The 16,291-nt window shown below is 37.2% G+C and overlaps 1 protein-coding gene across 4 annotated transcripts in view; it reads right to left on the bottom strand.

Moving 5' to 3' along the window:
• tenm4 (teneurin transmembrane protein 4) overlaps positions 1-16,291 on the bottom strand; it is a 183,067-nt gene that overhangs the window by 128,997 nt on the left and 37,779 nt on the right. For 2 of the 4 annotated variants that reach the window (XM_067364764.1, XM_067364763.1), the window contains exon 2: positions 814-1,060. In XM_067364764.1, the coding sequence (XP_067220865.1) occupies positions 814-1,060 (247 nt within the window). Of the gene's footprint in view, positions 1-813; positions 1,061-13,386; positions 13,606-16,291 lie in introns of all 4 variants that reach the window. The other 2 variants (XM_067364761.1, XM_067364762.1) reach the window with 2 other exon arrangements.

Genomic DNA, 16,291 nt, shown 5'->3' with positions numbered 1-16,291 from the left:
ACTTCTTCAGTGTTTCCCCTTATCTAATTGAAATGTTTAAAAGAAAACACATTTTAATGAAAATATCAATCAACTTATATTTTTTTCCAATATCACTTTCCAACCTCTTAGTCTTTTGTAAAATCCCTTTAACTAACTAAAGCTTGTTCCTTAAACGTCAACATCCTTCATCCACAGTTTTGGTGGGAAAACAAACATCAATGAGTATTATCAATAGCTTTGCTGAATTTAGCTTTTATTAGCATTCTGTGATGTTTTGTAGTATGAATTGGTTTGTCTTGAAACGTTCCATCCTGTTATATAAAAAATCAGAAATCAGTATATTAATATAAAAATGTCAAAAGACAAAAAATATCTTCAAGTTCACACCTTATGTAAGCTAATTGGCTAACTTTAGCTCTTTATTTCCATTCTTTTAAGGTTCCATTCTGTTAACTGTCACCCTACCAAGTTATAATTGCTACAATTTATGTGCTTAAAATTGACCAGAATATGTTTTTGAAAGTCAGATTTTCCATTACTTCATTAAATTACAATACAAACATGCATCAAATGCTACTGCATAACAGCAGGAATGACCCATAAAACTGAGTCAAGTGGAGATAAAAGGCTACATAAAGACTCATTAACTATTAACAGTGTAGTTGATCTTTTTAGCAGATACAAATAGCGTAAAACGCTTCATGCAGCCAGCATATGCATGCCTTACGATGCATTATAAATGCCTAATGTAGAGTCACTCAACTCCGTTCAACGTCACAAAGCTATTTCATTAGCCATTTTACCATGAGAACAGCACATTTCCAAATGTACCTGGTTTCTAGAGGAACGTTGCTGTTGAGAAGCCAGTTGTCCTGGGCACTGCCTGAATCCTGGGCACTTGTAGGCCCCTCATTAGGAGCCGAGCTATCGGTGGGGGCCGGGCTCGGGTTACTGCGCTGGGTATAATTGCTGCGGCTCAGAGAGCCAATGGAGGCGGTGTGGTGCTGACTGGGGGAGTGGGAGTGCGACAAGGGCAGCGGTGGTGTCCGCAATCGGGAGTGGTTCTGGAACGAGCCCTCTGAAACGAGAGAAAGAACACTATCAGCAATTAAACAAATGAAATTACTGCAGTGTTCATTAGCATGTGGTGCACAGACATTCATCTGTAACGTTTTTTCCGATACTGCACAAGTAAACAACTCGACTTTCAAAGATAAGTCAATGATAAGAAGTTGTCTTAAAAAGAGACACCTAGCTTAAATCTTATACCCTGTATCGCATCCAAATACAGCTCCGGCTTCTAACAGCTGGAATCCCACAAACACTCATCAGGCAAAATACGCTGCAGACAATCTGTCATTATCAAGTAGACTGAATTACCCTCGTCAACCTGTTTGAAATTCACGCCATGATCAACTGCAGCTTGTGTGGTTGGACCCGACAAGACAGCTTCAGCTTCCGACAATGCTTTTGTCTACTAAAGCCACTTTGCGTCAAGGGAGATGGGGGCTATCAGACAGGAGATTGTGAGCATCAGATTGTGGCAATCCAGACGCAGATAAAGACCCTTGTGTCCTTGTGCGCTGCACAGCCATTCATTTCCATATCTGCTAAACCATTCATCAATCAATAAACTAGTGCCTCATTGCGCTAAGAACCTTTACTTAACAAGAACAAAGCAGTTTCATTTTACACCTGTCGGCAACACTCAACAGCCTCTTTACTGAGAACTTAAGCTGTTGCTAAAGGTGAGGCTCTTACAACTTTACCATTGTTCACTAAAGGTATAGTGAATGAGCTAAGGACGTTTTATTTACATTTAACTTCACCTTCATTTGTTAAAAGGTATAGCAAATGTGCTAAATGTTTTTACATTTAAGAACAACTTTACCTTTGTTTGCTAAAGGTATAGCTAATGTGCTAAGGATGTTTTATTTACATTTAAGAACAACTTTACCTTCATTTGCTATAGGTATAGCTAATATGCTAAAGATGTTTAATTTACATTTAAGAACCAATTTACCTTCATTTGCTAAAGATATAGCAAATGCACTAAATAGGTTTAATTTACATTTAAGAACAACGTTACCTTCATTCGCTAAAGTTGGCCTATAGCTAATGTGCTAAGAAAGTTTTATTTACATTTAAGAACAACTTTACCTTCATTTGCTATAGGTATAGCTAATATGCTAAAGATGTTTAATTTACATTTAAGAAAAACTTTACCTTCATTTGCTAAGGGTATAGCTAATGTGCTCAATATGTTTTATTTACATTTAAGAACAACTTTACCTTCATTTGCTATAGGTATAGCTAATATGCTAAAGATGTTTTATTTACATTTAAGAAAAACTTTACCTTCATTTGCTAAGGGTATAGCTAATGCGCTCAATATGTTTTACTTACATTTAAGAAAAACTTTACCTTAATTTGCTAAAGGTATAGTGTGGCGACCAGGGCGGGCGAGAGCCGTGAGGGAACGGCGCGAGGCCGGTGGCGCGAGTGTTAATGAGCTTCACCTGGGAGGCGCACCGGCCTTGAGTCCCTCACGGAGGAGCTCCGGGAGCATAAAAGGAGGAGCGACTACCGTGGAGGACGAGAGAGGACCAGGCCTGGACTTTATTTTATGTTTTATTATCTTTGTGTGGCCGGCAGACGTCCGCGAGGGTCTGCCGGCATTACTTTCGTTTTGTTCTTTGTTTATTTTACATTAAAGTTTTGTGGAATGTTCGCCGGTTCCCGCCTCCTTCTTCCCATATTTACGAACTGTGTTACATTGGTGCCGAAACCCAGGAGGAAGGAGGGACATGCTGTCGGAGAGCCCTCGCTGCTGAGGGGGATCGCGGTGCTGCGGAGTTCGGGCAGCGCGGAAGTGAAGACCGCGAAAGGCTGCCCGATGCGGTGGTGCTGGAGCCTTGTGAAAGGTGGGACGGAGACCCGGATGCCGTGCTCCTGGGATGAGGTGGGGTGGCTGCCGTCCTGGACCTGGAGGGAGCGGAGGAGTCGCCGCCGTCTGCCGTGGGCCGGAGCCTGCTGCCGTCCGCCATGAAGGGGAGGAGCAGGGGACGGGGGACTCGCTGCCGGCTGCCCTCAGTCGGAGGAGCCATCGCCGGCCGCCAGGAGGCGGTCGAGGATCGGGCCGTCCACCGAGCGTCCAGTGCCACCGCATGGCACCGCGAAGAGGAGCCTCTCGGCAGGCTGAGGACCAAGCAGCAGTGTGTCGGGGAACCGGACCAAGAATTTTTTTCTTTTTCCTCTCTCCCCTCTCTCGTCCTGTCGCTCCCCTTGCTTTACCTTAATTTGCTAAAGATATAGCAAGTGCGCTAAATATGTTTAATTTACATTTAAGAACAACTTTACATTCATTTGCTAAAGGTATAGCTAATGCACTAAATATTTATTATTTACATTTAAGAACAGCTTTACCTTCATTTGCTAAAAATATAGCTAATGCACTAAGGATGTTTTATTTGCATTTAAGAACAACTTTACCTTCATTCGCTACAGGTATAGTTAATATGCTAAAGATGTTTTATTCACATTTATGAACAACTTTACTTTCATTCACTAAAGATACAGCTAATACCACACATATGTTTTATTTACATTTATGAACAACTTTACCTCCAAATGCTTAACAAAAATTGGTGTCCCCAAGTAAATGTAGGGAGCCCTTTAGTAGGCTAACTGACAAATAAATAGGCCAGATATACTGTTATTACATAAATAGATTTCACAAGACAAACAGACATTGATTATGCATAATAATGTGGACATCCCTCACAGTGGGTTATGTGAAGTCCGACAGTAATTGTCGTTTGTTACAAAAGCAGAGTGTTGATGGCAGTAGCTGTAATGCTTTTAAAGAGAAAAAGTCAGAGACAGAACTTGTTAGAAACTGTCAGCACAATCTCTAGAAGTTGCATCTGTAAATTCAATCTTTCCAAAGTACTGCCACCAAAAATAATGATAATAATCAGGTGCTGGACAACTATTCAAACTATTTTTTTTTTAGTCACACAACTCATGAGACATTTTACAACCTGAACTAACCTTGCTATGCCATAAAATGTCAAATTATTGACATATGAATGGTATATGACCCTCATCTCATGCTGGTTGAACCACAGAACTGTCAAATAGTTCAAATATTCATATTTTAACAAATTTGCTTCACTTTTTTTTTTTTTTTTTTTTTTAAAGAATAAAAAAATATAAGATTATGCCAAACTACATAATATGTTTTACAATGTTTTAATGAGCCTTTTTTCTTCATTATGTTACCAGGACAGCCGTATCACTTATTTCTGCACGCCCAAAAATATCAAAATAAATGTTTAATTAAATACTAACAAATATTTATCACAAAAAAGGTTTATATACAAGTCGTTGTGTGAACTGCAATTTAAATAATAATGATAATAATAATAATAATAATAGTAATAATAATAATAATAACAATAATAACAACAACAACAACATTTATTTTTATGTATTTATTTATTTTTACAAAAAAATCTGTCTTGCAGACACTCCTGAGAATGCTTTTGTTGTTGGTTGCCTGAACTGACCTTCATAACAAACAAACTTTTTCTAACTCCTATTTCACGAACACAGCACCACTGACAACAATGTACGGCACTGAACGCCAGGTAATAAGCAGCCCTGAATCATTCCTTACTTTTGAATACTGCAAAAGTTCAGTATTCAAAAAGTTCATGCTTCGAAGGTCTTACCGCAGTGTCACCCACCAAGTGACACAGTATGTTCTCTGTTGGATGCATATCACCGGGGTGAAAGAACGCTAGTTCTCACATCTCTCATATGACTAAATGAGTGCTTTGCACCATGTGGTGAGTGCACATTTCTACTGAAGATCATTACGGGATGCGTCACTGACAGGGACCCCTTTACTTTTTTTATTCCCTTTCATTTTGAGCACAGGGCCAGATCATTTGTCAGAGCCAGTGACAGATGGGCCCGTACCAAGCCGCATTCCCACAATCCTACGCTACCAATTACTCAGAGCTCCGTTGCGTCTCTGAGCCAAGCTGATGATGGCCCCGATGAAACCGGATCAAAACAGATGGAGAGCTGGAAGAGAGGTAAACCATTTCCTCTACACTATGAAGGTATGTAACATGCGGGCATATTACTACTACGAAAGTGATGAAATTCAAAGAAGGTTAATGAAAACAAGCTTTGATTAATCGTATTGCTTGACTGTCTAACTTCAAAAGAAGAAAGTACTTGAATTAGATTTTTTTTCTCTCTTATTTCAATTTAGCAAAAGTCATTCATAGGTTGACATATCCCTATGAATTTAAAAACTGTGGCTCTTAAGAACATGGCATTGAACTGAAGTATTACATTTTATCATCAGGCAAAAAGAATTATGAACATGGAGTCCCTCAGGTAACAACAACAACAGCATAAAAACACCATTATGCATGTAATGAATGCTGCAAATAGTAATAGACTACATCAAGTTTAGGCTATGAATCACCCAATTTTAAACACTTCACTAAACCTGTCTAAACTATTGCGTTGTGTTTTCAGAATAAGTTTGTCTCAACGCAGGGTTTTATTCCCTAAACAGCAGCTGGTAAACAGAAATGCTGATGCAGCTTTCAAGGGTTGGAGCTTTATTTCCATCGAAAAGCACAGAAGATAAGACTCATTTGAGTCCTTGAAACAATGAGCATAATAAGACGAGAAGTAATGATTCAGCAGGAACAATTCAGCACAGTCCAGAAGGACCTGTAAGAGTAGAAGGTCTCTGATCGATCTAGTTTGCAGAACTCTGTTCACCTGCTTTGAAAAGTTTGTTTTGCCAAAGAACAAAAAAATAAGGCAAGGACAAATTCATAGGTCTCAAACGATCTCCAGAAAAGGAGCAAAACATTTTTTTACTCATATTTTTTACACAAAATGTAAAGAAAATAATACATTTTGATTCAAAGATATGCCATCCAAAGTATGCAAGGTAGTACAACTACATCTCTTTTATTGAATCCAAAAGGTTTTAACTCTCTTTTAACTATTTGAAAAAAATCATGTTTTCACTTGCTCATATGCATATCCCAAAACATCAGGTCATTCGGTACAACTGCTATAAAACATGGAAAATGTTGTAATATTTTAAAAACTTGTCCTATTGCTAGCTAGCTAGCTAGATACATACTATAGATATAGATATATAATTAGCTAGATATCAGCCTGTCAGCACTGTTTAAAAATATTGTCATTCAGTATAACCAAAAGTGTAATTCGGTAAAACAGAAATTTTGGTTAAACCAAATTACTTTTTTGGTGACAAATTTTGTCCATCTTGTAAAAAAATAACAAAAACAATGTTAATTGATTATTGAAAAAAATAAATAAGATAATCTAATTGTTAACGCTTAATAAAACTTCAAAATTAATTATATCTCCATTATGTATTTTTACACTTTTAAAAACCTTAAAAAAAAAAAAAAATAAATAATAATAAAAAAAACTGGACATGTTTTTTTTTTTTTTTTTTTTTTTTGTGATACTCACCCCCTCTTGAGATTAAGAATATAATAGGCACCTAATTACTCCAGATGACACTTTGCTGGATGTAAAATTGCTTTACGCTTACAAGACGGCAAACGCATAAAATAGCAATTACAAAGGGAGACAAGCAGCTCTCTGTGGAAATCCCATGGCATATTTATGTAGATTAACAGCATGTTTTAAATGGGGGGAGGGAGATGTACTCAAAAGAGGTGCAAGAACTTTACTAAAACGTGTTAAAAAGCTAATTTGATCTGTGAGGATGTTCTTGATGAGTTTGACTCCATTTAGCAACTGATCACAGTCTAGAAATATTTCAAAGCTCTTCTCTCAAGCTCAATATTTACAGGCGTCAAAAGCCCATTAAAGTTGTCTGAACTCAATCTCTAAGGAAAATTGGGTTGCTCCAGTCAGCAGTGTTAGTTAACCAACGAGTGACACTAAAACATCAAACCCTGGAGCAGAATTGATTTGTGTTTATGAATAATTGATAAGAAACGAGGTCATACAAACATATCAGATTTACAAAATGCAATAGACATCAGACAGAAAGGCTGGATGGATGGTTGGATGGCTGGCTGGATGGATGGATGGATGAGATTCATCCATATGGAAAAGTTTAGAAAGTTTATAGGTTGAGAAAAGCCTATTTTCGTTTATAGTTACGAACAGTTTCACTCCTGACAGTCACACCTGAGAGTGAGAACTCATATGATGTGCCTTAGACACCCGATCAGACGTGCAAGGTGTGAGATTGGCTGCAGAATTATTCAAAATCCCTCCACAAGACAGACAGATCATTACACAGCATCCACTGCTGCAAATCCAGCAGCTAAAAATAGTCAGAGTGACCATAGATCGCTGAGCATTCGTCTGTCCAGCTAGGTTTGTTTTCTGATTGTAAATGTCTGGATATGGTTGGTGGATACTGTTTTCCAAACAGCGCGAAGAGTCGACAGCCACCCTGAGTGTTAATGGAAGGTTGGGTGTCTGTGGTTTTCACACTCTTTCCTCCATTCAATCATCAGTTAAGGTGTTGTTCTTAACCATTAGGAAAGACAGATACATGTGGGAATACACGCCGTCTTCACGGGTCTCGTATGAAGGCTTGCAGATATAGCTTACGGCGCTGTGAATCAGTCATGCTCTCAAACTCATCAAGTGTGAGCAACTGACGGCCTCGCTGACATCTTCACAGCTATACTAAAGAAATACGAAAATATATCTCTCTGCATGTTGATTCGAAAATCATGTGAAATCCAAAGCAAATGTGCCTTTGTTCGTGAAATGTGTAATTTTTGTGTCCCCTTGGGTCCTGAAGACATATTTGACGTTGAAATGTGCAGATGGCTCTGTCTGGCACTTTGTTATCTCCATGGTAACCTCACAATGGATTATCTAAATAAAGTGATGATTCATGAGCATACACTGTACATTTACAAAAGGTGACAATGCATTAGGAAAACAGCTGGCTGGTTGCAATTAGAAATATGGACTGTGGTCGCATACTGGTGTCTAGCTGAACGCAATGCATAAATAACTGTTCTCATTAAAAATAATTGCATTTGAAACTCCCGGGAACGGTGAGCAGGAAAAAAGCTCATCCTCGCTGACCTCTGCAGCCATGCCATGTGTTGCTTATTAAATCACTCTTTCCCTGTCCGCTGTGATCTCTCGGAGTGTCTCCAGTGGATATATGTTCCGGTGCGACCCCGTAAACCTCATTCGCTCCCCTCGCACCGGCAACGGGAGGGGATGATTAAATAAGTTCTGACGAAACCCAACTGATCTAAATGCATGGCTGCAGAGTGACCCCACTGCTTAATTTCCACCTGCTCATTCCTGTCTGGTCAACTGCAAAGGCATGTTGTGCAAGCCCTTACAGAGGGGGATCCATACACCATTAGTGGCCCACTGTGGCCCAAACCCCATGCTGCTTGGCGTAAATGGATGCTGAAACAAGGGGGGCTCTGTGGTGAAGAAGAGGGGCTCAGCAGGGAGTCCGTGGTCCAATAGCCATCACTCCAGGAACAGGACCCTGAGAGAAAGCCAAGGGCCATGGAGCAACACATGCTCAATAAAAAGACCTCAAGCTTCAACGGGTCTGTCCCATCAAGCTAACAGGACCTAGCGGGCATAAAGATCTTTCACTCTTTCTTTTCTATGTTTTCCAGCTTGCTTAATCTCAGCCTCTTTAAATACAAAAGACATTTGGTTCATGAACTATAGTTTAGGGAATTTCTGCAACAAAGACAGATGAATGGAAAAATACAATACGGCGGAGAGCCATTTGGTCGATAGAATGCTACAGATGCATTTTTTTTTGTTGTTGTTGATAATGTAGAATCACTCTGGGAAAAGTGAAATTGCCTCAGCCTGATAACTCCGTCTCTGGTTGATAGCTATATGCAGAGATGAATTTTGGGAAGTGCAGAGATTTCCCAGTGGTAAAATTTGTGCGTTTAACTCAGCCACTGCGGCCAGATTTTGCTTTATGTTGTGTTTAAACACTTGGGACTCGATATTTCAAACGCTAACCACCTCTGTATCCGTGATTCAATACTTCAGTTCTCTGCAGATGTAATGTTTAGCCTTCACATGTTCTCATGTGTAATTCCTCCTCAATTGCTGGAAAAGCATACCAAATTCCTCTGAAAACACGCTCTGTGTTCGAATCCACAGCCTGAAACCCTGAGCTAAGCCTTTTCAGCTTTAGTCTCAGCACTGGATCACATTTCTAGAACTACAGAATAACTTGTGTTTCTAAAGACACACAAAATCATATCGACACCGGCAACATGAATCTGGGTTTATGAACTCCCTTATCGTTTTACACGAGAAGCTTACCCTGTCCATGCCCTCTCTCTCCCTGCAGAACTTGACAAATCTGTGATGCCGAGCTGAGTCAGGCTGCAGAACAGGGCCCTGTCACAACACAGTTAAAAATGTTTTAATATGCTCCCTTAATATCCTGACAAGGCGAATAAATGAGAACAGGAGGTATTAACTCCTGTCATAATCAACTCTAAAAACGTTTCAAAATATTACAGGCTTAAACCCACATGACACATATCTTTCAAGACATCTGTTTTTGTTTACATAAAGGCAGGGTGAAAAAATAGGTCAGAAACTGCGAAATATTTGGCATTAACTACGCTAATTAACTACGCTATTGCAAACTCAGTGTGAACATGTAGGCAGTTCATTAAAAACCAAGGACTATAACAAAGGACGTGACCACCTATCCAAGATTCTGTCATAACTGCATCACTCTCATTAAGCCTAGAGCTATCTGGCATATCCGTATTAATAATATGCTAATACTTGGTAAATGAAAACAGCTGGCTGTTTATTCTCTGAAAAAAAAAAAGAAAAAAAAAAAGGTCTACCCCAATCTCAAAAAGCAGAGAAAATGGTTAAAATAGCCTCATTAGGTGGTTTAAGTGAATAAAAAAGCAGCGTTTTTCTTTTCTTATTATAATTGTGTCCTTGTTCTGTTTAAAGGCTCAGCAAATACAGTTGCCAAACAATTAGAAATGACAATGAAGGTGCTCATCAAAAGAGCAGGATAATTTCCATAATTTACCACTTGTTTACCTACAATCACAATGGCTACTTTGACACAGCCAGTGTTTGAATTGACAAGTGCATTTACAAGCAGGTGACTCAGAAATTGGTATTTATATGCAAAAGGACATGGGAACCAAATTAAATATGAATATCTCCTGGCGGAATTCATAACCTGAGACAAGTTGACAGCTATAAAAATAGTAATTGATAGTGAAGAATAAGAAAGACAACTGGATTGCGGTGCAGTTCAACTCATGCGACACGGATCAACCAAACTGGAGTCGCTCTAAATTAACCAAATAATGTGAACAGAACTGTATTTAGCAGTCCAAACTGTACCCACAACCGTATTGTGCCTTTGAGTGCATGCAGCCATTAAGAGTTTAGGTTTTTAATGCCAAAGTGACTGGCTTTGCAGGAACCACTCAACTTCCAATGAAAAGTCACTGACTCGTAAGAAGCGAAGTAAAGAAAGCAAGATCAAATCTCACATCGACCTTGTTCAACACAGCATAGCCTCTGGCAGGAATCCCACTATTTTACTAGCAGGGACGCTAAGCTTAACTCTAACATATAAACTTCCTTTTTCACCGCACCGTGGTATGCTACTTTGTCTCAGTCAAATAGAGCCTTATGGTGCCTTGCATAGCTCGGAGGCAAGAGACCGATTCCTTTGGTGAGCGTGCTACCCCTCACCGGCAGCCCGAGGGTAACCTATATACCAATGCAAATCGCAGCCATTTGTCGGAAAGATAAATCCCATTTTAGCACTGGGGTGCCACTGCTAGGTGACCAGGACGCTAGCTGGCCGCTGTGAAGAGAAGGGAAAGTTCTTGCCACGGGAGGCTAATTCATTGCTTTACGAAGGGCCATGTGGAAGCAGGCAGGCCCAATTCTCTTGAGCTTGATGTAATTCCAGCCTTGGGTGGTTAACTTGTAAAGGCTGATCAATTATTTACAGCATTTTTTTGTTCAACTCTGTAAAGCAGCCTTGAGGGAGAAGCCGAGAGCTGCTAGAGATGACAGGCTTCATATCGACTTCTCAGCATCGACATGCTCTCTGCTCTCCTCCAATTATCAAAGCGATGCAAAGCTTTCTTATCAGGAAAGCACGCTAACAAATCTCATTTCTAATTTGTTTACCTGTTGCAGCACGGACATCAACGCAAGACAGATTTAGATGGACGTTATCTTATAGCATTGTCTTTTAAAAGAACAATAAGTGCAGAATCACAAATCGTGTCTTGCATAACCTCTACATGTAATTTAATGTCACTCCACAAGTAATAAGATGTTAAAAGGAGCTGAAAATATATCAAAGCACATCCCTAGTAAACAAGTTCATCATATTTGAACCTTCTGGACGACAACACCAGCGCAACGTGATGCACATTTCATCAGTGGCTCATTAGTGAGGACACGGTAACTTGTAAAATTGATTCATCGTGGTTAAAATTCCTGCTGTGCTGGTCACTTGTCCCTCAGCAGGGCATGCCATTAAGCTTTTTATCATTTACAGGCTCTGAAATTAATTCAATCTTTCATTAAAACTTCTTGACCTTTCTAAAACTAAGCAAAGTTAATGAAGGCAACTGTGCAATGATCTGAAATCAAGAGATATATAGCCATGTGGACAAATACAAACTCAATAATCAAAGTTTCTATGCTGCTTAAGTAAACACAATCCAGGTCATCTAAACAGTGGCGTAGTATTTTGTGAACCACATCAGATGTCAGAGCACAGGGTGAAATTTGTCATGACAGCTGCAATGAAGGTTAGCCTGCCAAAGTCTACATACAAACATAGCGTGCACACAATGTGAAATACAAAGCCAAGGTTTCCAGAATGTCATAAACAACTGGGGAGGAAAAAAACATTAAATTAATAATGTAATGTATGGATCTTCTCAATGTGAAATGTGTTGTAAATTCAGTATGAGACCATTTTTGTTTGTCATATATGAATAATTGTTGTATACAAACTTTTTTTTGTATTACAAATTTTTTTTTTTAGTTTCTTCTGCTCACCAAGGCTGTATTTATTTGATCAAAAATACAGTAATATTGTGAAATATTATTTACATTCAAAAAAACACTTTTCTGTGTGAATTTATGTTAAAATGTTAACATAATTTATTCCTGTGATCAAAGCTGAATTTTCAGCATCATTACTCCAGTCTTCAGTGTCACATGATCCTTCAGAAATCATTCTAATATGCTGATCTGATGCTCAAGAAACATATCTGATTATTATCAATGTTGAAAATAGTTGTGCTACTTCATATTTTTGTGGATATTTTTCAGGACTTTTTGATGACTAAAACGTTCAAAAGAACAGCATTTATTTTTTAGCAATTTATTTAATGCATTTATTTAATGTGCAATTGCTGAATTAAAGTATTAATATATCTCTTAACCCAAACTTTTGAATGGCAATGTATCATGATTTCCACAAAAAAAAAAGAAAAAAAAAAGTTTTTAACATTAAAAAGGATACAAAATTATCTTTGAATGATTTCCGAATCATTTTAACATTTTTTTTAAACAATTTAATGCATCAATTATGGAATTTAATAATCTATTACAATTAATAATACCCAATATATCACACATTTATTTCTTGATTATTTCTCATTCAAATTATGGAATTACAATTATTCAAATTAATCATAAAAAAAAAGTTTTATATTTTATATCGATTTTTTTTTTCTTTTATCAACTGAAATGTTTTCAGCAACATTCGACAAAGATACAGTATAACTTCAGCGTGTGTGTGTCTGCAGCATAATTTGAGAACCATATTGTGACCAAATTTCAGATTTCATGGCACATTGCATCATTTTGTAAACAATCATAATTGAATCAAATTGTCAGAGCAGATATCTACACTCCTCGGTCTTGCTTCTTGTGTACCTGACAGTATGCCATGCTTATTTCTTCAACATTGGCAGGGTGAATTCAGGCAAACCGATTGTTTTTTTAAACACCGAACCACTTTAATTTCAACTTGCCTAAGTTATTTAACAAAACCATTCATAGGAATTTGTAAACTGGAGTTCACCACATACTGTTAGAAGAAATCTTGACACACCTCACTCTCTGAACCCAGCCAAGAGCTTCTCTTCTCAGCAGGCCTTAGTTAAAAAGGTTCCTGCCAACATCTGACCTCCACCGCTACCCTAAATATCCAAAAAATGAATGTTTGGCCTGTGGCTACCTCCACAAGCTCCACAGCAGGTCCAGCTGAGGATGACAGGACCCATGTAGCAGGCAGCGATATTGAGAGGGACTCACCGTTAAGAGCTGTGGTGGCCGGAGCGCAGACGTTCCCTGAGCCGGTTTTAACTAAGAATGAATTGGGGCCAAACTCATCTTCTGACTCAGAGTCCCGGCCGGCCTGAGCCCCACTGTTACCTAGCAACCTTCCCTGGCTCTGATTGGCTGCATGAGAAGGGGGAGGGTAAGGGGAGTCGACAGGGGAAGAGGAGGCAGATGAACAATGAAGAGGAGGACCTGTAGACCACAAACACAAACAACACACGGGGGACAACTTAAAACACACCTCCCAATGACACCACATAACCAAAAATTAATAAACGTACAGCACAGACACATGCAGAAAGAATAAATAAAAGCCAAGAATGCACAGATAAAAGCTGTCTGTCTTGATTCATCCGTCTTTGCTCAGAGATTGGCATAACTGTGACAACATAGTTGCTTTGTGACTCTGAAAGGGTTTTTTTTCTGCCCTTTTTTTGTCTTTTTATATTTTTCAAAGACAGATCGACAGACAAGCTTTAACAAAACAATAAATGGAGCATTCAGATAGGATCACTGGTGATCAACAGTGATTGAAACTATTAATCAACCGTGAATAAATCAGTCATTGGGTGAATCTCACAAAAACAGATCCAGGTCATATAACACCCCCGAAAATCATAAGAACAAATAATCAGAAATTACAAAGCAAAGCATATTATATTATATTATATTATATTATATTATATTATATTATATTATATTATATTATATTATATTATATTATATTATATTATATTATATTATATTATATTATATTATATTATATTATATTATATTATATATAAATAAAACACTTTAAAATGTAAATAATATCTTAAAAATATTTATATTTGCATTACAGTAGAATAAGATTTTTTGACTAATAGTAATGAGACTTGGCAGTAAATAACATGCTTAATTCATTAACTTTGTAATAAATTTTTTTGATTTTGAGGTAAAATCAATTAGACAATAGAAATTACATTTTGCATAAAGAAATCAAAGCCTATCACAAGAAAAAAAAATCATTTGTATATTTGTTTAATGTTTGTATTACAGTTTTTAAAACAAAATAAAGATTCAATTATTCATTTAATTAAAATAAAAATTTTATTATTTTTTTTAAATGTAACATTTGTATTATTTATTTAATATTTTTTTAAATACATTTTTATTAAAGTATTTTAAAAATGTTATACATTTGAATTATAGTAGAATTTTTTTCATCACAGTAATGAGCTTGGGAGGTAAGAAATGTGCTTAATCAACTTTTAATTATTATTATTATTATTATTATTATTATTATTTATTTATTTATTTATTTGAGTAAATTTATGAACTGGTTCTTGAAAGGTTTTGTGAAATTGACCCAAATTACATTCACACATAATAAACACAACAAGCTATAAAAGCAATGATATTTTGGAGAATTACTGTACAGTACTTTGAAAAATTATCAGAACAACTTTCACAGCACATGAGAATGAAACAGCTTGCTGGGGGAAACACACACACACACAAAACTATATATATTTGCTTCCACTTAAAAATGTGCTGATCTTTTCTTTCCTAGCAAACTCTTGTGAGATATGAGACAGCTTTAGAACGAGAACAATAGCAGCATTTTTCCAGCAAGATATGAATATCTAAGAGTGAACATTTCAAGTACAAGTTCACAAAATTTGGCCAGTTGCAGGACTTAGATGGGTTTATTCTGAGAACAATGTGTTATAATCTTTCTTTCCTTATATTGTCATGTGAAAGGAGCTGACAAGTATCATTCAAAGTTAAAGAAAAAAATGTTGCTTTATATTTCTGGTGCAAACATGTATAATTACTTCAAGGATGAGATACAGCTGATTGAGTGAAAGAGAATTAAAAAACAATTAGTGAAATTACCATATGATGCATTAAAGTGCCAATCAAGCTGTTCGATCATAAAGATGCATGTCTTGTGTTCCTTTCATCATCATCACTTTAATTTGACAGGTCTTAAAACATATTATATTATAGTCAACCTAAAAAATGAGCAGTAAAACTTGCAGAGATACCATGCATATCATCAGCAAATGACAGTTCATATTTACAGCTAAAGTTTCAGTCAAATTAAACATCTTTATTTACTACTTCGGTGTATAAGAAGTAATCATGTGTTCAGCACAAAAAACAAAACATATTGGCTAGGCTTTTTCAAGCCAACTTAAAGTTTGTCTCGACAATCTTTTTTATCTAGCTTTTTCTGCTTTACTTTCATGAACAAATGATTGTTATAAAACGGATAGTTCCGGCCCTTGATTCTGATTGGTTGAGCCGTGTTCGAAGTCGTTGTAAAATTCCCCAAAACATACTGAAATTGCTGTGTCTATCTTAGCAACCATTCTTAGCAACTTAAACACATGTTTGTTTGCAGTTGATTTTGTTCATTGAAGCTTAGTGCAGTATGTAGAGTATTGCGAGAGAGATATTGAGTGAGCGAGTGTATTACCTGCATTCAGATTAAGCATTTTAAAAAATAAAATGATAAAATAATAAAAAAAATCTGTTTGAATATCCGCTGCGATCTTGTCCTTTTAACATTTAATGGGTTTTCCTGTCTCCTGCTGACACTGACAGCACTAGTCAAAGCATTTGTCATTTGCATCTTGTTTCGTGTTCACAACAAGTTTCAATATAAAAGTCTTTGTGAATAAATGACTCGCTCATGAAAAGTCTTCGCCGCCATCTAGAGGCATAAAAATGTTCCGTTTGTATTCGCGGTCAGGGACTATTTTTTCCAGCGGAAGGAAGGCTTTTAATGATTTTACTTTATGAAAGTTGCATTGATACATATTTTTTGGCTTTAATATTTGTATTGTGTTGTATGTGTTTTATAAAAGCAACAAGCCCTGTGAAGCCGTGA

The sequence above is a fragment of the Chanodichthys erythropterus genome, chromosome 17 (assembly GCF_024489055.1).
Source record: "Chanodichthys erythropterus isolate Z2021 chromosome 17, ASM2448905v1, whole genome shotgun sequence".
Classification (NCBI taxonomy): Eukaryota; Metazoa; Chordata; class Actinopteri; order Cypriniformes; family Xenocyprididae; genus Chanodichthys; species Chanodichthys erythropterus.
The sequence above is the reverse complement of the archived record's forward strand: the minus strand, read 5'-3'. Positions and strand labels throughout refer to the sequence as shown.